Source organism: Hemibagrus wyckioides, linkage group LG04 (assembly GCF_019097595.1).
Source record: "Hemibagrus wyckioides isolate EC202008001 linkage group LG04, SWU_Hwy_1.0, whole genome shotgun sequence".
Taxonomy (NCBI): Eukaryota; Metazoa; Chordata; class Actinopteri; order Siluriformes; family Bagridae; genus Hemibagrus; species Hemibagrus wyckioides.
Window position 1 is genome coordinate 3,942,530 of NC_080713.1, and position 22,688 is coordinate 3,965,217.

The 22,688-nt window shown below is 40.1% G+C and overlaps 1 protein-coding gene across 1 annotated transcript; it reads right to left on the minus strand.

Moving 5' to 3' along the window:
• Nucleotides 1-6,228: 6,228 nt before the first annotated feature.
• pdpr (pyruvate dehydrogenase phosphatase regulatory subunit) lies at nucleotides 6,229-20,554 on the minus strand. The gene is made up of 18 exons (XM_058387661.1): nucleotides 20,246-20,554; nucleotides 18,401-18,671; nucleotides 17,755-17,888; nucleotides 17,589-17,670; nucleotides 17,058-17,221; nucleotides 16,842-16,963; nucleotides 15,941-16,058; nucleotides 15,404-15,553; nucleotides 14,483-14,675; nucleotides 14,274-14,398; nucleotides 13,831-13,986; nucleotides 12,788-12,921; nucleotides 11,069-11,217; nucleotides 10,130-10,242; nucleotides 9,938-10,032; nucleotides 9,746-9,835; nucleotides 9,476-9,658; nucleotides 6,229-8,654 (listed from the first exon to the last, which is right to left on the minus strand). Exons 2-18 carry the CDS (start codon nucleotides 18,658-18,660, stop codon nucleotides 8,250-8,252), a joined length of 2,673 nt encoding a protein of 890 aa, XP_058243644.1. The 5' UTR covers nucleotides 18,661-18,671; nucleotides 20,246-20,554; the 3' UTR covers nucleotides 6,229-8,249.
• Between the last annotated feature and the right edge of the window lie 2,134 nt (nucleotides 20,555-22,688).

Below are 22,688 nucleotides of genomic sequence, written 5' to 3' on the forward strand. Positions count from 1 at the left end.
GATGTAATACAGATGTTATAACATGTAAACGATGAGGTCTGAGGGAAGATTTGGGCTGAAATGAAAGTTTTAGTACATGTTAGATGTATTAGAGGACTGGAAACAGGAGAAGGTGTAATCAGATGATGTATAATCAGGGGCCGGATCTGTGTGTGGAAGTGAAAGCTTGACCATGGTGTATGTGTAAGAGCCAAATAAAGTCATGGAGGTCTCACTGGATGTCTTCTGTCATTTTCTTTTGAATGGATAATATAGAATACAGATACAGACATAAAATAAAATAAATAAATGAATGAATAAACAGTCCGCTTCAGTGTCTGTGCAATCTTAGTTATGAAGAGAGAGAGAGAGAGAGAGAGAGAGAGAGAGAGAGATTACATTTAGTTAGATTATTTATTAGTTAAGATTATTTACTACATGAACCATGAATTAAGTAAAAATACATCCTGATTTTTTTTAAAAAAAGAAAGAAAGAAAAAGGAGGTTGGAATTCTGAGAGGAGGGGGGTAGAGAGAAGGGAGAGACACAGAAAGAAGGGAGAGACACATAGAGAGAATGGAGAGACAGATAGAGAGAGGAAAGAGAGATAGAGAGAAGGGAGAGACAGGTAGGGAGAAGGGAGAGTGGAAAGAGAGATAGAGAGAAGGGAGAGACAGGTAGGGAGAAAGGAGAGAGATAGAGATAAGGGAGAGACTGGTAGGGAGAAGGGAGACAGATAGAGAGAAGTGAGAGACAGATAGAGAGAGAGATAGAGAGAGAGAGAGAGAGAGAGAGAGAGAGAGAGAGATAAGGGAGAGACAGGTAGGGAGAAGGGAGAGAGATAGACATAAGGGAGAGACTGGTAGGGAGAAGGGAGACAGATAGAGAGAAGTGAGAGACAGATAGAGAGAGAGAGAGATAGAGAGAGAGAGAGAGAGAGAGAGAGAGAGAGAGAGATAAGGGAGAGACAGGTAGGGAGAAGGGAGACAGATAGAGAGAAGGGAGAGACAGATAGAGAGAGAGAGAGAGAGAGAGAGAGATACAGAAAGAAAGAGAGATATGGAAAGAAAGAGAGAGCGGTACAGAAAGAAAGAGAAATAGAAAGATAGAGAGAGAGAGAGATACAAAAGAGAGAGAGAAAGATACAGAAAGAGAGAGAGAGAAAGATACAGAAAAACAGAGAGAGATATACAGAAAGACAGGGAGAGATATACAGAAAAGAGAGAGAGAAACAGAAAGACAGGGAAAGAGATACAGAAATAAAGAGAGATACAGAAAGAGAGATGGAGATACAGAAATAGAGAGAGGGAGCACAGGGTGAAAGATCCTCGTTAGATTTTTGGGGAAATCTATCTATAAATGCATCATGATTTTTTTTTTTTTTAAAGGAGGTTGGAATTCTGAGCAGGAAATAAAGGAGTGTGTTTGTGTCCGAATCGGGAGAGAGAACGTCTTGCTAAGACATTAGCCCTGATCCACAGAGCTCTGCTTTACTGCACTCAAAGAGCTGCAGTGTTCTGTGTGTGTGTTTACGCAGTAAAGTAAAAACAGCCTAGCTCTGAGGGACATTCAGATACACAGCGAGATCTGATCAATCTGAGCCGTGTGTGTGTGTGTGTGTGTGTGTGTGTGTGTGTGTGTGTGTGAAGGTAAAAATGTTTCATTGACGCGACACGTAACACTTGAACATGAACCTCAAGTGTTGACCTTCTGACACGCAAAGGTGCAAGTGAGTGAAGACCACTAGCTCACACACCGGTCACGTTAAACCGTAAAATCGTGTCCTGGAAAAAAATAAAAAGTGGTATCACGAGCTAGCATGATGTCATTTTTGTATCATGAGCTAGCTAGCTAATCAAGCGCATTGATACAGGCTAACAGAAATGAATGTGTTATATGATGATATCTTGATGCAGTACAATCGTGTGTGTGTGTGTGTGTGTGTTTTGCATGCCACTGGATCACTACAGATCAGTGAAAAGGACAGCACATGGAAAATGGAGTGTATGAGTGTCTGAATGCGTCTCGCTGTCGTTGAAAAGGCTGAATGGAGCGAGAGATACACACCGTCCCTCTCATCATTTTTGTGTTTCTGCGCAGGGCCTCCTATTTTTCAGCTGTCAGAAATGTCTCTCCGTTCTGAAAGACTCTTTCCCCCCTTCATTCACTCCGACTGTCTCACTGTCTGAGTGCATCTCTGAATGCACACTGTCATACACAGAGAGAGAGAGAGAGAGAGAGAGAGAGAGAGAGAGAGAGAGAGGGGACATTGATGCACTAGACAAAGTTAGAACATTTAACACTAACAAATATAACACTGAATAGAAGAGACACTGAAGAGATGGAGAGACAAAACAAAGGAGAGAGAGATGAAGGGTAGACAGAAAGAGAGAAAAGAAAACGATAGAGACAGAAAAGACAGGGATAGAGAGACAGAGAGATAAAAGAGAAAGACCAAGAGAGTTAGACGGATAGTGAGAGAGAAACAGATACATTAAGAGAAAAGAGGTACAGATAGATAGAAGAGAGAGAAGATAGAGGGAAGGCAGGTAGAGAGAAGAGAGACAGATAGAGAGAAGGGAGCGACAGATAGAGAGAAGAAAAACAGAGAGAGAGACAGACAGAGAGAAGGGAGAGACAGACAGAGAGACGGGAGAGACAGATAGAGAGGAGGGAGAGACAGACAGATAGAGAGAAGTGAGAGACAGACAGAGAGAAGAGAGGCAGAGAGAAAGAAGATAGAGACAGATAGATAGAAGAGAGAAACAAATAGAAGAGAGACAGACAGAGAAAAGGGATAGATAGATAGATAGATAGATAGATAGATAGATAGATAGATAGATAGATAGATAGATAGATAGATAGATAGATAGATAGATAGAAGGGAGAGGTGGATAGAGAGGAGAGATACTGATAGATAGAAGAGAGACAAACAGAGAGATGAGAGAGACAGATATAGATAGAAGAGAGAGACAGACAGAAAGAGGGAAGAGACTGATAGAGAGAAGGGAGAGACAGATCAAAAGGTGAGAGACAGACAGATAGAAATAAGAGAGAGACACAGAGAGAAAGAAGAGACAGATAAATAGAGAGAGAGACAGATATAGAGAAGGGAGAAACAGATAGAGAGAGGAGAGATAATTAGAAAAGAGACAGATATAGACAAGGGAGAGACAGATAGAGAGAGGAGAGACTGACAGAGAGATGCGAGACAGATAGAAATAAGAGAGAGACACATGGAGAGAAAGAAGAGACAGATAAATAGAAGAGAGACAGATAGAAGAGAGACAAACAAAGAAGGAAGAGACAGATAGATAGAAGAGACAGAGAGAAGGGAGAGACAAAAAGAGAGAAGAGAGAGACACTGATACTGCTTGAGAAAAACTATTGGACTCTGCCTCGTCTTCCTCGTTATCATCAGTGATGATGATGATGATGATGATGAAGATGACTAGCAATCAGAAATGGAGAATAACGTTTCCATGTACACGCACATGACATCTGGTGTAAATCCGATCATCCCCCGTGACTCTCCCTTTAATCATCTGCCCCCGTCTTCCATCCTGACTTCCCCTCTGTAAACCTGTCTACCTGCTCTGAGGAGCGAGACTGAGGGAGAAGAAAGAGTCTGCCCAGAGCCCCTGCCCCGCCCTGCCCCGCCCCACTGACCTGTTCCTGATAGTAATCCAACACCTCCATTCCCACAGCATGATGGGAAACCTGGCAGCGAGCAGCTTCCTCTGACCTCCGAAGCCACCCGCGACGTGATCCAATCAGAGCCGGATCGGATTTAAGGGGCCGACTCGCCACGCTGCCCCTCGGCTCTGCCCGGAAATCTACCCCATGACAGGAGAGGGGGGAAAACACACCATACAGCGGCACATGTGAAGAAGTGCTGAAGAGGAGATCAATCTGGATGCTAGTGCAAAAGTTTGTGCACCCTAGGGGCAAATGAGCAGGAAAGTTAAGAACTAACACTGTTCTGTTACGGGAAAATAATCACTCTTTCTCTCTCTTTCCTTTTTCTTTTTCCCTCTCTCTTTTCTCTCTCACTCTCTTTCTCTTACTGTCTATTTTCTCTTTCTCTCTCACGCTCTCTCTCTCCATTCACTTTCTCTCTTACTCTCTCACTCTCTTTTTCTCTCTCTTTCTCTTTCTCATGCTCTCTCTCTCTCCTTTCTCTTTCTCTCTCTCGCCTGAGTGTTGTACCAATATTATGACTCTTTTTTTTTTTACATTGAAAAAATAAAAGAGGTGTAAAAATCAAAAAAGTCTCTCTCACTTACTCTCTCTCTTTCCTTTCTCTTTCTTTCTTACTGTCTCTCTCTTACTTTCTCTCTCTTTTTCTCACGCTCTCTCTCTCTCTCTCTCTATATATATATATATATTTATATCCTCTGAGTGTTGTGTCAATACTGTAAGACTCTATTTGTTTACATTGAAAAAATAAAAGAAATGTAAAAGTCTCTCTCTCTCTCTCTCTCTCTCTCTCTCGATTTTGTTGATTTGTTTTTAATAAACGGTGTGTTTTATTTGACCCCAAATAGGAATAAAGCGGGTATAGAAAATGGATGGATGGATGTTCTTGCTGGGTAAAAAATGAAAATGCAACACAGAGTTTATAATGGACTGTAAGAGTACTTCCTGTTTTCTGAATGGGTCGATGATCACAATAGAAAGAGTCCCATTATGGTAATAAGCCACGCTTGTGCTTGAGGTTTGATGTGATTCAGTGGTCCAGGCAATTAGATCGGATTTAAAAAAACGTCTGATAGACTGATAGAAAGCGTTCCTGGTTAGTCAGGTATTCTATTAAGGCACAATACAATTCATTTGGATGTGAAACTTTAATCAAGAATAAACGTCTTCATGGAAACGATTAGAACCAGGGGATCCTAATGGGGGAAAATGTTCCATAGAACATCAGGAAATAAAACGCTATTAATTTTCAGCAGGAACATTAATCCTGCAGTTTGTGTTAATAAATCTGAAATCTATTAACACCGATCAGGAGTGAAATGATTCAGCGAATCTATTAAAATCCTGTCAGTGAAGAATCATTTAAAGGTCTGTAAAAATGGAGATTGTTACAGCGTGATCCTGACACACACACACACACACACACACACACACACACTGGGGGAGTTTTAACGTTTTTCACAAGTCCTTCAAGAGCTAATAACAGCTAACAACTAATCACAGGGAACACGGTGTAGCAACGTTATTAGCACGTGTTGTAGAGGACGGGTGATGTGCCAGAGGAGTAACACTGCCCCCTAGAGGAAGAGCACTAACAATGCACTTCAAATCAATTACAAACTACAATATAATAAAGTTTAAGGGTCTTTAAATTATTCACATCTTTAAATAAATGCAACTTAAGGAACCTTAAGGCAGGGCGATATAAATGTATTGTGATATCAGGTTTATAAATGATAGTATGACTCAATAAAATAGCATAAGATGAGATAAGACGAGAAGATTTTTAAGAACGTTATTAATCCTGCTGCTTCAGACAACAAGAAAAAAAAAAAATATATATATATATATATATGAAATCTGAAAAACATAAATGGAAAGTCTTCAGGACAGAGGAGTTTAAACAAGTTTCCTATAACATTTTTTTCTTATTTAACTAAAGAAACAGCAAACCTTTAGTCTGCATTATGTACACTATATTGCCAAATGTTTTGGGACACCCCTCCAAATCATTGAATTCAGATGTTGTTTTTCAGGAGTTGAGTTCGGCCCCTTAGTTCCAGTGAAAGGAACTCTTAATGTTTCAGCTTCATACCAAGACATTTTGGACAATTTCATGCTCTTTGTGGGAACAGTTTGGGGATGACCCCTTCCTGTTCCAACATGACTGCACACCAGTGACCAAAGCAAGGTCCATAAAGACATGGATGAGTGAGTTTGGTGTGGAGGAACTTGACTGTCCTGCACAGAGTCCTGACCTCAACCACACAGAACACCTTTGGGATGAATTACAGCGGAGACTACGAGCCAGACCTTCTCGTCCAACATCAGTGCCTGACCTCACAAATGCACTACTAGAGAGGAATGGAAAAAATTCCCAGTAACCTTGTGGAAAGCCTTCCCAGAAGAGTTGAAGCTGTTATAGCTGCAAAGGGTGGGACAACTCCATATTACATTCATGTGCATGTAAAGGCAGACGTCCCAAAACTTTTGGCAATGCAGTGTATCTATATTGAACACCATTACAGATGTTGAGTCAGACAACACCGTTTTGTTTATTTATTTATTTACAATACAGATACAAGACACCTGTACAGTAGAGTATAAATACATGAAATCCGATGGACAGCTTAAACAAACCTCTTCTGTTTACAAGAGACGAGACAAACAGGAGTTTCATACGACACGTACGTTACAGCAGCTGAAAAAAAAAACAAAGGAGTACAGACGTAAACAGCGTGTCCAGCGCTCTCTGTGCGCCGACGATGACCGAGTTGATTTCATTACAGCTCTGTTTTCCAAATATTTGGAAATGTAGAATGATGAACAGGTTTAACCTTCACACAAATCCCTTCTTAAATCACACAACACACATCCTACACAATCTGTACAACCCCAGGGGGTGGGGGGGGGTAGAGCTGTAGAGCTCAGAGCAAAAGTTTATAACACCCCTCCCCTCCATCCAAAATAAAGAAAATGGAGTCTGGGAACAAAAATGTCAAAAACGTACCTCAGATTGTACAATTTATCTGCGATATTCCAAACTCAAGACGACGATCTAACCAAAGAAAAAAAGGTGCGTATAAAGTTTTAACAGAGCCTTCAAGTATATATTTATATTTAAATAGGGAGATCGTCTTAAATTGAGCGAAGGAGGAAACCTAACATCCAAAAAAATAAACATTCTTTATGAAGGGGATACAAACTTTTGCACCTTTGTCACCGAAAGTCATTTATCGCTTATTACAGATACGTTTAACTGGGAAACAATTACCCACGGGAATTAATTGTCGAGTTAAATGTTGTGAAAGAATTAAAGTCTGAATTTTTATTACATTTAAATTCTTTTAAAAAAGTCAAACCTAGGAGGGAAAAACGCTGGGGGAAAAAAATGATATAAATTCTAGACAGTGCATTTTAATGTTTTATCATCAGTCATATGCAAAACATCACACACACACACACACAGAGAAAAACAGAGTTATACTGATTAAGTGACTCTCCACTGTGATAATGAATCACTTCTATATGAAGGTGGATGAAATAAAGAAAATAAAAAGAGGGGGGAAAAAAATTAAAATAAAAGCCGTACGTGAGATTCGGCCGACTGAGACGTCCCTCACTTCTTTCCTCCGCCGAATCGGCCTCACGTTGTGTTGTGCGACATCAGTAAATACACCTCAGTATTAAAATCTCTTCATACTTCTGAAGTCTGAAGCGATTCCAGTGAAGTGCATCAAACAGGCATGGGGAGGTGTTTACATACGAACGGCCATTTCTACACACGCTATATACACTACTCTTCATTCCAAAAGGGTATTTTGTACATCATGTATTTATATATATATATATATATATATATATATATATATATATATATATATATATATATATATATATATATATATATATATTATATATAAAAATAATTTCTTTATTCGAACATATATTTGTAAAATGGCTTGCGAAAGCACGTCTGATAAAATGGCACCCTGTCTCACCCTGTCATGTGCAAAAAAACCTCAGACACCGACGCGAGTCTTCGTGACGATCTGGACTGGATTGTCGGAGAGGGTAGGAAAGAAAAATATATACGACTTCAGGTTATAACAGAAGAGCATTTGTTCAATAAGAGCAGAAAGAGCCTGCAGGACGGATTATTTAAAGGATTAATCAGATATTTTTCCTTCTAATCTCCGCCCTCTGTAGCTCCCAGCGAAAACTACAGAAAACTTTCCTTTCTAGTGTTTCTGTATTCCTTTAGAAGCAAAAATATAGACAACACAGTGCACAAACACAGAAACAGAGGTTTATACACAGCTTAGAGAGGATTGTCACTCCAGTCCTCAGCTAGTTCACCTCCAAACACACCTGAGCAGCTTGTGCAATGCAGACCGATGCGCTTCGCAGGGAGAGAAAGCCGGCATTGAGGACCGGAGTGAAAAACATTAATGCTACAGCACATATGATGATGTGTATTGCACTTAGGAAGCAAAGTAGGAAGAAGAAAAATAATAAACCAAAACACAAAGCTGAGGTGTATTTATTCCGTAGTTGCAGCCGTACTCTATTTACTTGCCCTGAAAGTTGCTCAGCTCTACGTCCTCTTTGCGGCGTCTCTGCTGAGCGAACAGCGAGCTGAACGGGTAAAGCTTGGCCTTGGCTGGGTACCTGTGTCCGGCAATGTCCACCTCGTAGTCGCCGCGGTTGATGAAGTCGGGCGTGATGACGTTGGCGCTGCCGTGTGCGCCGGGAGAGTGGATGAAACCCAGACACACGTGACGCTCCAGGGTGTAGCTGTAGGCACTGCTGGTGGTCACACCCACCAACTCTCTGTTACGGTAAATGGCTTCGCCCCACCACGGCCACAGGTCCAGCTCGGCGTCGTGATCCTCCAGGACCAGCATGATGAAGCGCCGCATCACTCCTTCCTGACGCTGCTGCAACAGAGCCTCCCTGCCCAGGAAATCAGTGTCCTGGAGTAAAGTAAACAGAGTGAAGAGTGTCATGCGAAGCTAGCTGTACTGTATGGAGAATTAGGAAAGAAAATAAAAAAAACATTTACAGAAATATACAAAAAATAAATAAATACATTCACTATCTTGTGATCCCTTGAACCATAAGAGTGAATGTATTTTTTATTATTATTATTAATTATTATTTTGTAATTGTTCTAAAATAGCCACTATATGGGTCATTATACAGAAGTGCAAAAACACTGCTTCCTCAAAGAAATCTTTTATTTTTTTTATTTTTAATATTTAATTGGTCCTAATGCTGGATTATATAAAAATAAGGAATTATAATTTTTGTGTCATGTATTACCAGTTATATCATTATAATAAGTTTTATGAGACATCACAAGAAAATTATTTTTTTAATAATTGCATATAATCTGAAATTAAAATAATGTGCTGAATCTTAAAAAATGTGATTTTTTATTTATTATTACAATTTATTTAAATGATTAGAATTATTATTCATTTATTTTTTATAATTATTTATTTTATTTTAATTAATTTACTGTGGAAATGTCTTCAAATATAATGTAATGTGAGTTTTTTTTTTGTCCTTGATCTTATAATTTTTGCATAAAAAAAAAAAGTTTTGCACCCATTCTGTAGCATACTCATAAACATCAGATTTAATACTTAAAGAAACAACAATCATTTCACCTTTTAAAATAAAACACTGGTTCATTTCATGCTATTTATAGATCTTAAGACTGTTGCTAAATCTTGAGATCACAATCCAAACGCCATTCTAAGCCCCTAAAGGATAAACTACTTTTACGAACCTTGTCGAATTTGACTCGAAACTCGCGACCGCACTCGAGGGGCGTCGTGAACGAGTCCAGATCCTGTCCCCAGAAAGCGAAGAACTTCTCGATGCGCAGGCTGCGCAGGGCGTAGTATCCTGCGTTACGGATGCCGTACTTCTGCCCCACCGATATGACCTCGTTATACACGTGCAGTGCATACTGGGGGGGGGACGGGACAAATCCGGTTAAAATATCACTCCAGTATCAGGGGTTCGGGGTGATACAGGACATTTCAAAGCACCTCACCTCTATCGGGATGTACAGCATGAAGCCTGGCTCTCCCGTGTGGGTCATACTCATGACTCGGATTCCGTTAGCATAGCCCACGCTCATTTCCTATAATGAAAGTGTTTTAGAGATCAGACTTCATTTAAAACGTCATTCTATCAGCCACAGATCAGGACGAGACCTGAGTGAGAGGCGGAGTCTGCTGCTTACCTTACAAAACAGAGAGGGAAAATGTTCCGGAGTCATGGAGACATACGAGAGCTCGGACAACACGTCCATCGCCCGTGGACCAATCAGATTAAGAGCTGCAAGGTGCATGAGAGGAGATGTTAACTTCTATTATAACTACGAATGATTACTGAAAATCATAAAAGCGTCATAGATCCACTTCCTATGCTGTACCAGTGTATTTCCAGGAGACGTCCTCTAGGTGGAGCTGTGGGTCATTGGGCATGTGTCTCTTAATCCAAGACCAACAATGTACTTGCTGATCTGTAGGTGAGATGATGAAGAAACTAGAATGGAGGAAAAAACACAGGACTTTAATTCATCAAGCAGAATTATAAACTGTTTTAATGTTAACCTGCTTTTAATGTGTTATACTCTATATGGGCAAAGGTTTGTGTCCCCCAGTCATCACAGCCATATGTGGTTCTTCTGCAAACCGTTTCCACCAACACACAGGTATATAGAACGTCCTTGTGTGTTTACGATTATGAAGCCCCTGAGTTTCATGGTGACATGAGGGAACCTGATCTTAACTCTGCTGAAAACCTTAGGGACGATGAGGAACAACAACTATATTTATATAATACTACATATTAAAATATATTTAAAAAAATAGATAATAATTACATCTGGTCCTGGAGTTGACTGAATTTGTATTTGTTATTCATTACATGGCGTATTTATACACTGTATTGCCAAAAGTTTTGGGACACCCCTCCAAATCACTGGATTCGGGTGTTGTTTTTCAGGGGTTGGGCTCGGCCTCTTAGTTCCAGAGAAAGGAACTCCTAATGCTTCAACTTCATACCAAGACATTTTGGAGTTTGGGGGTGCAAAAAAGGAAGGTCCATAAAGACATGGATGAGTGAGTTTGGTGTGGAGGAACTTGACTGGCCTGCAAAGTTCTGACCTCAACCCCATAGAACACCTTTGGGATGAATTAAAGCAGAGACTGCGAGCTAGACCAAAAGTGGGACGTCTGCCTTTACATGCACATGAACGTAATATGGAGTCACCCTTTGTAGCTGTAACAGCTTCAACTCTACAGGGAAGGCTTTCCACAAGGTTTAGGAGTGTGTTTACGGGAATTTTTTACCATTCCTCCAGACAAACCTGTTCTTGCTCAGGCGCACCACGCTGCAGTCGTTCTCGTAGCCTCCTCTCTCGTTCAGCATGCCTGTGTGGACGATGTGTCCTACTGGAACGTCCAGGTCATTAGAGCAGAGTCGCTGGAGCAGCTCCAAAGCCTGGCCTCCGGATGACTGAAAGGTCAGGGAATGGAGACAGGGGGAAAAACTGAGTCAATGATGAAGTCATTCAATAAATAAAACTAGTAACAAAATTTGACATTTTAATTGATTAAATCTGGCAGCACAATCAGGAGCTAAACCTCATTTCAAACTTTCCAACGAATACAAGCAATAAATGTTTAAGTAATATTATAATAATAATAATAATAATAATAATAATAATAAATATAATAACAATGCATAATAGGTTTTTAAATTTATTTTTTTATTTTATTTATAATTAAAACAACAGAAAAGAAAGAAAATAAAAGAGATTTTTTTTCTCCAGAAACTCCAGTTTCTTTCCATCACTTCATGGAAAAATAAACTCGCTGTCTAAAGTGTTGGGGGGGGGGGAGTTGTGGTCACATTGCAGTTTGTGTTGTTGAGGTTTTTTGGGCCTTCTATTTATTTACTGCCATGCTGATAAGGAACAAGAAAAACAGAACAGTCCGACCTTAAATCCACAGGCAACTGATTCGTTTATCACGTTAATCACGTCCTCAGTTCCTCTCCACATTTTATTCGCTTTGTAACGTGGCACACAAATAAAGCAACGGATCACATGAACCCACGAGTCGCTCCTCCCTCTTAAATTCTGTATTTTTGTATTTTATTTAGCTTTGGATTAGTAAGCTAATCATGTATTGTTTAATGTTCTGTCTTATCAAAATAATTTATTGAAAATACAGCTATTTATTTTTTTTACTGATTTAAATAACGGTAATATAAATAAAAAACACCAGATAAATATCCTTTCATTATGCTTCAGTATTTTTAAAATATTTTTAACTGATTTAAAAAACAGTTATTTTATAAATCATTTAGAATTGTGTTTTGTCTTTATGTATTTACAGTATCAATTAATTTATTATTACTATTATTATTATTATTATTATTATTATATTTGCTTTTTTATATTATTATATTACTCATTTATAATCATAATTATTATTAATATAACTACAATAAAATAATAATTATAATAACATAATAATAATTATTATTATTATTATTATTATTATTATTATACCAAGGAAATACCTTTTTATTATGCTTTAGTATTTTTTGAATATAGACGTCTTGTTATTTTCTATAATTGAAATACTATAATAAGCCATTTATATATAAAAAGTATTTCAGATTGGATTAGTTCATCAAGCAGCTGTAATAAATGTCTCCTCCATCGTAAAACATCCAGACAGCAAGAAATTTTCCACAAAAAGGTTTTCTACTACTCTGTATGTTTGCCTCACGTTGTCATGTGGCCGCACTCCATTTACTAAACGGTGTCCAAGCAATAGTTTCATTCTCTTTCTCCTATTAAAATGCTTTCCCAGGTTTTACTAAAATGATCACTGTATCTTAAATTTGATGAAAAACTGTAGGATGAAGACAAACAACATCAATAAACGATTTGGATGTAAATAAAATAACACAGTAAACAGGAAATTATCCCTGAAGCCCATGTCAATTTAATCCTGCATAAATAGGACTAAAGAAAAAAAAATCTATAGTAGTGCACAGTCCGGCGGTCACTCACAGTGAGCTCAAACTTGGTAAAGGAGGACATGTCGATGACGCACACCGCCTCCTTACAGCACTTCACCTCAGCACCAACAATGTCAAACCAGTCAGGCTTATAGAAGGTTTTACTCTGGTCCAGGGCCAGCAAATCTGTGTTAAAGGAAAGGACAGAAATAAACAGCTTACATGGCAAAAGGCACAGTACTGTGGACAAGACAAGGCACATGCAAAGAAATGTGAAGTGATGACACTTTCAAAAATAATGAAATTAAATATTTCTACTTAAAGAAAATACTAGAGAAGTAAATATAATTTGTGCCAGGAAAACTGGCTGATACATTCTGGCTAAGACTTTTGTACAGACTGTACTCTGACCAGGCATAACATTATGACCACTGCCAGGTGAAGTGAATAAGACTGATGATCTCCTCATCATGGCACCTGTTAGTGGGTGGGATATATTAGGCAGCAAGTCAACATTTTGTCCTCAAAGTTGATGTTAAAAGCAGGAGAAATGGACAAGCGTAAGGATTTGAGCGAGTTTGATGAAGGGCCAAATTGTGATGGCTAGACCACTGGATCAGAGCATCTCCAAAACTGCAGCTCTTGTGGGGTGTTCCCGGTCTGCAGTGGTCAGTAGCTATCAAAAGTGGTCCAAGGAAGGAACAGTGGTGAACCGGCGACAGGATCATGGGCGGTCAAGGCTCATTGATGCAGTTAATGCTGGTTCTGATAGAAAGGGGTCAGAATACACAGTGCAGTCTTGGCAGCAAAAGGAGGACCAACACAATATTAAGCAGGTGGTTATAATGTTATGCCTGATCGGTGTACATGAGTAGAGTATATATACACTGTATACAAATATAATGTACACTACATACAGTGCAAAACAAGAATAATACAAGTGTACTATCTGTTTGTACACTTAGATTTGGTTAGAACAGAATTGATCCCTCAGAGTCTAGTTATTGTCTGGGGTAAACTTGTTTATCACACTGAGAAAAAAAAAACAATTAAGTGGTGTACAACTATCAAAAACATCCTCAAACAGCCTCTCACCCTTTCCTGGAGGAACAAAGTATTTGGCCCGCTCAAAGCCATGCTTCTCCATCCAGCGAGCCCCTTGCGTGTCCAGACGATCATAAAGGGGGCTGGTGCGCAGCTGTCTGCCCGTCTGGAAGTCCCATCTCGGTACTTTCAGCTCATACAGCAGGGCTAAAGCAAACACAGAGAGAAATGGACACAAAAAACTGATTGAGATAAAGTAAAAGAGCTGATCATACACACACAAATTACACAAATATATACACACACATGCAAAGTGCACATATGAGACAAAACAAAACACATGGGGTGTTTACTGTAGTAAATAATTCATCTGGAGTTTGCTTTATTAAAACCAACAGGATAACTGTCCCACATTTCATAATATTTTACAAAAAAAAGCTTTAGTAAGACTTTTATCACTCCTTTAATACACTACACTTTTATTCCGTACTTACGCATGACCTCCATCACGCGATGGCGCAGAAAAGTGCGGCTGCTCTGCAGATTCCCGAAGCGCTTGATGTCCAGAGGCCAGACGTTGGCACTCGGGTAGCCGTAAGTCATCCATTCAGCCAGATATCTGAGTCGAGTTAAAAAACAGAAGTAAAAATACAAAATGAGGAAATACAGCCAGCTTTCGAAGCCAGTTTAGCTCCTTCCTTACTTGCCAGCCCCTCCTGCAAAAGACAGACCCGAAGAGTTCATGCCTGCCAGGACGAAGTAGCCGTGCACTCCTGGAGTCTCGCCCATGAGGCAGCGCATGTCTGGGGTGAAGGACTCGGGACAGTTCACCAGCTGATGGATCTCACATGAGTCCAGGCTCGGCATTCTTCTCAGCAGGGCGTTCAGCATGGGCTCTGGAAAAGGATTTAGCCATAAAGTCAGGATCTAGAAGCTTAATGTGAATGTGATGGCGCTTTAAATGTTTCTTCTGAGGGAAACTGACACTCTTCACTCTGCAGATAATAAATTATGCATGTATGGCTGAAAAACTCTTTTCATTCGTTGGTGAGAAGAACAGCAATGTAAAAAATGTCTACAAATCAAACAGTCAAGTCCATATAGAGATCACAAAAATGACACGGGCAGTGGTGGCGTTAAGGCTCTGGGTTGTTGAACAGAGGATCAGGGTTCAAGCCCCAGCACTACTAAGCTGCCAATGTTGAGCAATTAAACAAGGCCCTTAACCCTCTCCCTGCTCCAGGGGTACTGTATCACAGCTTTCCTTGCGCTCTGACCCCATCTTCCTCAACTGGGATATGCGAAGAAAAGAATTCCACTGTGCTGTAATGTATGTGTGCCGATAATAAAGGCTTCTCCTTCTCCCATTTTCTCTACTTGTTTGTCCAAGTCTCTAAATCAGACAGCCTTTTTCTAGTTTAGCAGCATCTACAAATCACACGTCATGCTTGATTCCCCTTCACGGCAGGTGAGTCGATTCAGAGTCGAATCGCTTTCTCACTGCAAACGAACCATTTGTCCTCATTAGAGTCAGACTGAAGCCTAAGAACAGTAAAAACCCGAGAACACACTGCATTGTAAAAGCGTCCTAAAACCTGGAAATGTGTCCTAAAGCTGGACTCACCGAAATGGTCCCAGTCCTCCTGCATGTTCTGGATCTCCAGCTGATTGCGACCCTCAGTGAAGATAGGTTTGGGGTTCTTCTCGAAGCCTCCCGAGAGAACTCCGCCCTGCCAGGTACGTACATAGATCCTCCCATCCATATCCATCACCACTACACAGAGTCACATTCAACACAGTCAGGTCAACCTTCTAATCTGCCCAGATATCATTATACAGTACATATATTTTTAATTAAATACTTTAATAATTGCTTGTAACTGTTTAAAAAAAACAGACTGTGAAACACTGTACTGATACCAAGAACCTAAATAGTGTGCTGTGGCCTAAATACTGGACTGCAGATATAAAAGCATCTTAAAACCCTGAAACGTATTAAATATAGACAAATATTGCAATAGTATAGTTTTTCTAATAATGAAGATGGCCATTTTTATTCAATTAACTGAACACAATTCAATTAAGTAATAATCAAACAGATTACAGGATATTTCAGCAGATATTTTCACAGCGCTATGGAGTGTGTTTAGTGGTGTGTTACCCGGTGTTGAGGGTTGCAGAGGTTCCTGGAGCGGTTTGGTGAGGAGGTAAAAGTGTTCACAGCCATGCAGAGGTACAGACACCTTCACTTCACTGCTCTGGCCGAGTTCATACGCCCACTGCAATAACATCCAACAAAAGAAACACAACCTTGTATGTATATATATTTAAAGCTCTAGCACATGTAATAACTTGTTTTTTTATTATTATTGAAGACTTTTCTCATTTAGAAAAACCTGGGTTTTAATGGTTTTTTCCAATTTAACGTACACTGACCAGGCATAACATTATGACCACCTTCCTAATATTGTGTTGGTCCCCCTTTCGTTGTCAAAACAGCCCTGACCCGTCCTGCACTGTGTATTCTGACACCTTTCTATCAGAACCAGCATTAACTTCTTCAGCAATTTGAGCAACAGTAGCTCGTCTGTTGGATCGGATCACACGGGCCAGCATTCGCTCCCAACATGCATCAGTGAGCCTTGGCCGCCCATGACCCTGTCGCCGGTTCATCACTGTTCCTTCCCTGGACCACTTTTGATAGATACTGACCACTGCAGACCAGGAACACCCCAAAAGAGCTGCAGTTTTGGAGATGCTCTGATCCAGTGGTCTAGCCATCACAATTTGACCCTTCATCAAACTCACTCAAATCCTTATGCTTGTCCATATCCTGCGTCTAACATCAACTATGAGGACAAAATGTTCACTTGCTGCCTAATATATCCCACCCACTAACAGGTGCCATGATGAGGAGATCATCAGTGTTATTCACGTCACCTCTCACTGCTCATAATGTTATGCCTGATCGGTCTACATACACACTAGATTTTAACATTATCAATTCTTTAATTTTTTCCCATAGTTGGAAAGGGAACTACAATCTGTCTCAACAGACGAACCTGTCCAGCACAGTTGACAAAGTACTCGCACTCTATAGAGCCTCGGTCGGTCTCCACCGCTTTGACGTGACCCTTTTCCACAAGAACCTGGTTTACGCTCGTTCGTTCATGGATCTGGACTCCTGCAAAAGATTTATGACCGAGTGTTAAGAAAGAATTAAACACAAAAGTAGAGATGTTTTAAATCTATCAGTGAGGTTTAAGCACTAATCTCACCGTGCCTTGCTGCTGCCACTGCCAGGGCGTGATTGACGTCTGGAGGCGACACCACGGCGTCTCCCGGCAGGTGAAGAGCGCCAACCAAGTCGTGAATGTTCACCAAGGGGTGAAGCTTTGAAACATCTTTGGGTTTGATGATATTACAGTCTATTCCCAAAACACTGAAACATCAATGGAAAAAAAATTAAAAGAGGTGGCTATCATAAGGATTGATTAGTTCTTTTAACTGTAATATCGCACACATACACTATTTTGCCAAAAGTTTTGGGACACCCCTCCAAATCACTGAATTGAGGTGGTGTTGTTCAGGGGTTGGGCTTGGCCCCTTAGGTCCAGTGAAAGGAACATTGGAAAAGACATTTTGGACAATTTCATGCTCCCAACTTTGTGGGTTGAAGCTGTTATAGCTGCAAAGGGCGGGATAACTCCATATTACATTCATTACAGCATGTAAAGGTAGACGTCCCAAAACTTTTGGCAATACAGTGAACATGTGCCCGGACACTGATCAAGACAATAAGAACTTACTTAAGTCTGGATGCCAGACGCTTCAGTGAGAGGAAACGGTCCTGATTCTGAGCCAAACACAGAGATCCAGTCCTGGCGAAAGCTGTACAACATGCACACAAAACCTCATCTAAGAAAAGCTTTCTTTGTAATGCTTTTCATTTGTGAATGTGCATGTCTTACTGACCCGTCTTGACTCCGGTCTCCTGCTCCAGACGCTCATACAGGGCATTCGAGTAGTCTGCCATCTGGCTCTCAATAAAAATGGGCTTGGCAACACTTACTATTCCCGCACACAGCCGAGTCGTGCCAGCTCCGAGTCTGCAGGACAAAACAAACAGCTTTTTTACTTGAACACTGGAAAAGGAACCTTGAGGCTTTGTACACAGAAATGTGTTTAATCTCTCTCAAGTGGAGTGTTCGCAATACAATTCCAGATCCAGATCTTCTGCTTGCACCAAGACAAATAAATAAAAGGAAAAAGATTTAATTAATAAAAGTGAAACTGGAATTTACAACATGTGTATCTTAATGGAAATGGAAAGGATGACAGAAAAATAAGAAATGGAAGGAAATAAGTGGGAAAATGGAATAACTCAAGAGAGAAAGAAAGGATGACAATGATGGAGAGAAAAAAGAATCAAATAAAGCAATGGAGATGGGATGGATGGATGTGCCAATAAAAATCAGATCTACCTTTTATTTTATTTTTCTTTTTTTTACTTTATTTACTATAAATGAATAATTCTCCACCAAAATCATTCTGAATTTGAAATCTTTCTTGAATTAGAACAAAACCTCTCATACAAAAATATTTATTGTGCGACATTCACCTCCCCTGCTCCAGAAGCACGATCTCCATCCAGCCTAACTTCGCCAGATGATAGGCGACGGATGTTCCTACGATTCCCCCACCACAGATCACGACTCGGGCCTGGCTGGGCAGAGGTGCGACCTGGGCTTCCGGAGCCGTGCTGAAAAACTGAACTGAGCTCCGCATGCCATGGCAGATAGCTCGGGTTCTACAGCACCGAGAGTGGGAGGGGAGCAGGGCTGGAGACAGAGCTCGAAAGCTCCACACACAGCCACGCATGGCACCTACACCTGTAACAAAACAGCACACACAGGTACAGGTGTGGGAGCAACATCACGGTGTCTGACAAAAACGAATCTATGTCCTTGTACACATTATTGCCAAAAGTTTTGGGACACCTCCTCAAATCATTGAGTTCAGGTGTTGTTTTTCAGGGGTTGGGCTCGGCCCCTTAGTTCCAGTGAAAGGAACTCTTAATGCTTCAGCGTCATACCAAGACATTTTGGACAATTTCATGCTCTTTGTGGGAACAGTTTGGGGATGACCCCTTCCTGTTCCAACATGACTGCACACCAGAGCAAGGTCCATAAAGACATGGATGAGAGAGTTTGGTGTGGAAGAATTTGACTGTCCTGCACAGAGTCCTGACCTCAACATGACAGAACACCTTTGGGATGAAGAGACTGTGAGCCAGACCTTCTCGTCCAACATCAGTGCCTGACCTCACAAATGCGCTTCTAGAGGAACGGTCAAAAATTCCCATAAACACACTCCTAAACCTTGTGGAAAGCCTTCCCAGAAGAGCTGAAGCTGTTATAGCTGCAAAGGGCGGGACAACTCCATATTACATTCTTGTGCATGTAAAGGCAGACGTCCCAAAACTTTTGACAATATAGTGTATGTGCTCACAACCTTTTTAAACAGGAAGGTGACATCTGAAAAGACATTAGAGCGAGTGCTGGTATATTTTTAACCCATTTGTCATTGTCAATCTTTCAGCATAAGAAAATAAATTAAATTAAAATAAAACACATTTTTGACTTCTGACCAAATATTATGTTAATATTTTCCCCTCCTTGCACTGATTTACAGTCTGGTAAAATTTGTTCAGAAATATTTTTTCTGCCTTTAACCTGACATATTTTAGACGTTTAACAGCATACACATTGAATATTTATTTCATTATTTTAACCTTATTTACACACAGAACTATTTTAATTTAAATAATAATTATACAGAAGCTAAATGTATACATCGTATGCTTAAAAATCAAATAGAAAATAATTTATATACAAATAAATAATTCATGAATGAAATTGTCATTATAATATTAATAAAACATATATATTTTAAATGTACAATAAGTATGGTATATTTTCCTGCTCATGACAGCTTGCACTTTTAATAGGACAAGAGGGATTTTTTACTATTTGTTCTGCTCTGTTGCTTTTTTTATTTATTTGTAAACCTTTAATATTTTATTTTATTTTATAACTGTGTTAAAAGATTAACTGTTGTCAATAGCTAACTCGCTAGCTACCATAGTAGATCATAGAGGTCGAGCAAAACAATTACAAATAAGCTAAACAACGGCTGACTTCCCAACAAACGTTTAAGACTATAAACCACATCCATTTAATGTAAATAAATAACTAAATAAATAAGTAAATAAACAATGGACGCTTAACCAAACTAGCTTTAACGGTTAACGGTATTCCAGTGCATAGAAGTTGGCTAGTGCTAACGACACCTAGCATTCCGTATGTTAGCTAACATTACGACTTGCTAGCCAGCTAGCAACCCTTAGCTAGACCTTAGCAATAAAGCTAATGTTTATGTTTATGTTTAAGTGACAGCTGCTTACCTGGTTTGCCTGCTCCAACTCTGAACAGAATATTTTTTTCACCGTTTCGCGTTACCTTTAACCTCTAATTTTATTATTTAGAACTAGATGACAAACGAAAGCCGAGACTTTTAACCCAGGTACAGTTTATTTAGTTTTTATTCCTTAGTGTTACATGTCTATGATAATGATCCTGATTGCTTGTTCTGCTCGTTTCTAGTCGTTTATAATGGACTTCGGATCTTCTTTTCCTCTCCAGGTTGATATGAGAAAATCCAGTGACCCTGATCAAGTGTTCAAACCATCGTGTGAATCCCATAGGTTCCCTAAGTAGTGCGTACTACCGAGGGGAAGAGCCTTTTAAAGCGATAGGCACACTGACCAGGCATAACATTATGAACACCTGTTTAATATTTTGTTGGGCTCCCTTTCACTGCCAAAACAGCCCTGACCCGTCCTGCGCTGTGTATTCTGACACCATTCTATCAGAACCAGCATTAACTTCTTCAGCAATTTGAGCAACAGTAGCTCGTCTGTGGGATCGGATCACACGGGCCAACCTTCATGAGCCTTGGCCACCCATGACCTTGTCGCTGGTTCACCACTGTTCCTTCCTTGGACCACTTTTGATAGATACTGACCACTGCAGACCGGGAACACCCCACAAGAGCTGCAGTTTTGGAGATGCTCTGATCCAGTGGTCTAGCCATCACAATTTGGCCCTTTGTCAAACTCGCTCAAATCCTTACGCTTGTCCATTTTTCCTGTTTCTAACACAAAATGTTCACTTGCTGCCTAATATATCCCACCCACTAACCGGTGCCATGATGAGGAGATCATCAGTCTTATTCACTTTATCTGGCACTGCTTATAATGTTATGCCTGATCAGTGTATTTTCCATAACATATATATATATATATTCCTGACAAGTAGGTTTTTAAGTAGCTTTATGGAAGGAGTCTCCAGTGTCAGCACTCTGTAAAAACTTCCTCCAAAGAAAAGTATCCACAAATGGAAGTATACATTTTGTGAGCTATATATATACACTGATCAGGCATAACATTCTGAGCACTGACAAGTGAACATTTTGTCCTCAAAGTTGATGTGTTAGAAGCAGGAAAAATGGACAAGCGTAAGGATTTGAGCGAGTTTGATGAAGGGCTAAATTGTGATGGTTAGACCACTGGATCAGAGCATCTCCAAAACTACAGCTCTTGTGGGGTGTTCCCGGTCTGCAGTGGTCAGTATCTATCAAAAGTGGTCCAAGGAAGGAACAGTGGTGAACTGGCGACAGGGTCATGGGTGGTCAAGGCTCACTGATGCACATGGGGAGCGAAGGCTGGTCTTTCTGATAGAAAGGTGTCAGAATACACAGTGCATGGCGGGTCAGAGCTGTTTTGGCATTGAAAGGGGGACCAACACCAATCATAAGGTCATAATATTATGCCTGATCAGTGTATTTTTTGTCTTTTCCATTCAATAGAGCGAAAACCAAAGGCTGGTGTGGGAACATCACTTCTTTAACTAATGAAGGCTGTTAGAGTCATTGTTTTCCCCAAAAATGAGTTCTAATAGTTGTTAAAAATTGCATTTTAGGTTCCTGAACGTTTGCACGACACAAATATCATTAATGTGGATTTGTATAATTTTCCAGTACCAGTATTCAGCTCCACCTTCTTCACTCCCCCACATTAACCCCTGTCTTTATCTCTATTTCAGGGAGGAATTCATTATAAGCATGCTTAGATGACAAGTATGTTTTATTAGCCTGGTGTATCCGGTTACACAGTGTACACGTGATTTAGCAAACAGCAGACCGCTGCCTTTGAATGTCCAGTCTGAAATGTCAAACAAAAACAAGACGAAAGTATACTTTGCTTTTAAAGACAGACAGATACATTTCACCAGAGTAATTTCTTACAGCTTATTAAGAAAATTAACTGCAGCTGATAATAGAAAACGTGTTTATTTTTGTAGTTTGTTCTTTTAAAATTTGTTTATTTTTTATTCCATTTTTCAAATGTTGTATTGCTCATGCTCTCAATGGGACAATGAGACAGGAAATGAAGGCAGGAACACCTGTACGTATTTGAAGGTGAGTGCATGTTGTGATTCGTTTTTACCTCTAGGGGGAGCTCTAAGTCACACACTGATGATGGTGTGCGACACTATGTTGTCAAAAGTTTTGGGACATCTGCCTTTCCATGCACATGAATGTAATATGGAGTTGCCCCGCCCTTTGCAGCTATAACAGCTTCAACTCTTCTGGGAAGGCTTTCCACAAGGTTTAGGAGTGTGTTTATGGGAATTTTTGACCATTCCTCTAGACAAGCATTGGTGAGGTCAGGCACTGATGTTGGACGAGAAGGTCTGGCTCGCAGTCTCCGCTCTAATTCATCCCAAAGGTGTTCTATCATGTTGAGGTCAGGACTCTGCACATGGCAGGCAAGTTCCTCCACACCA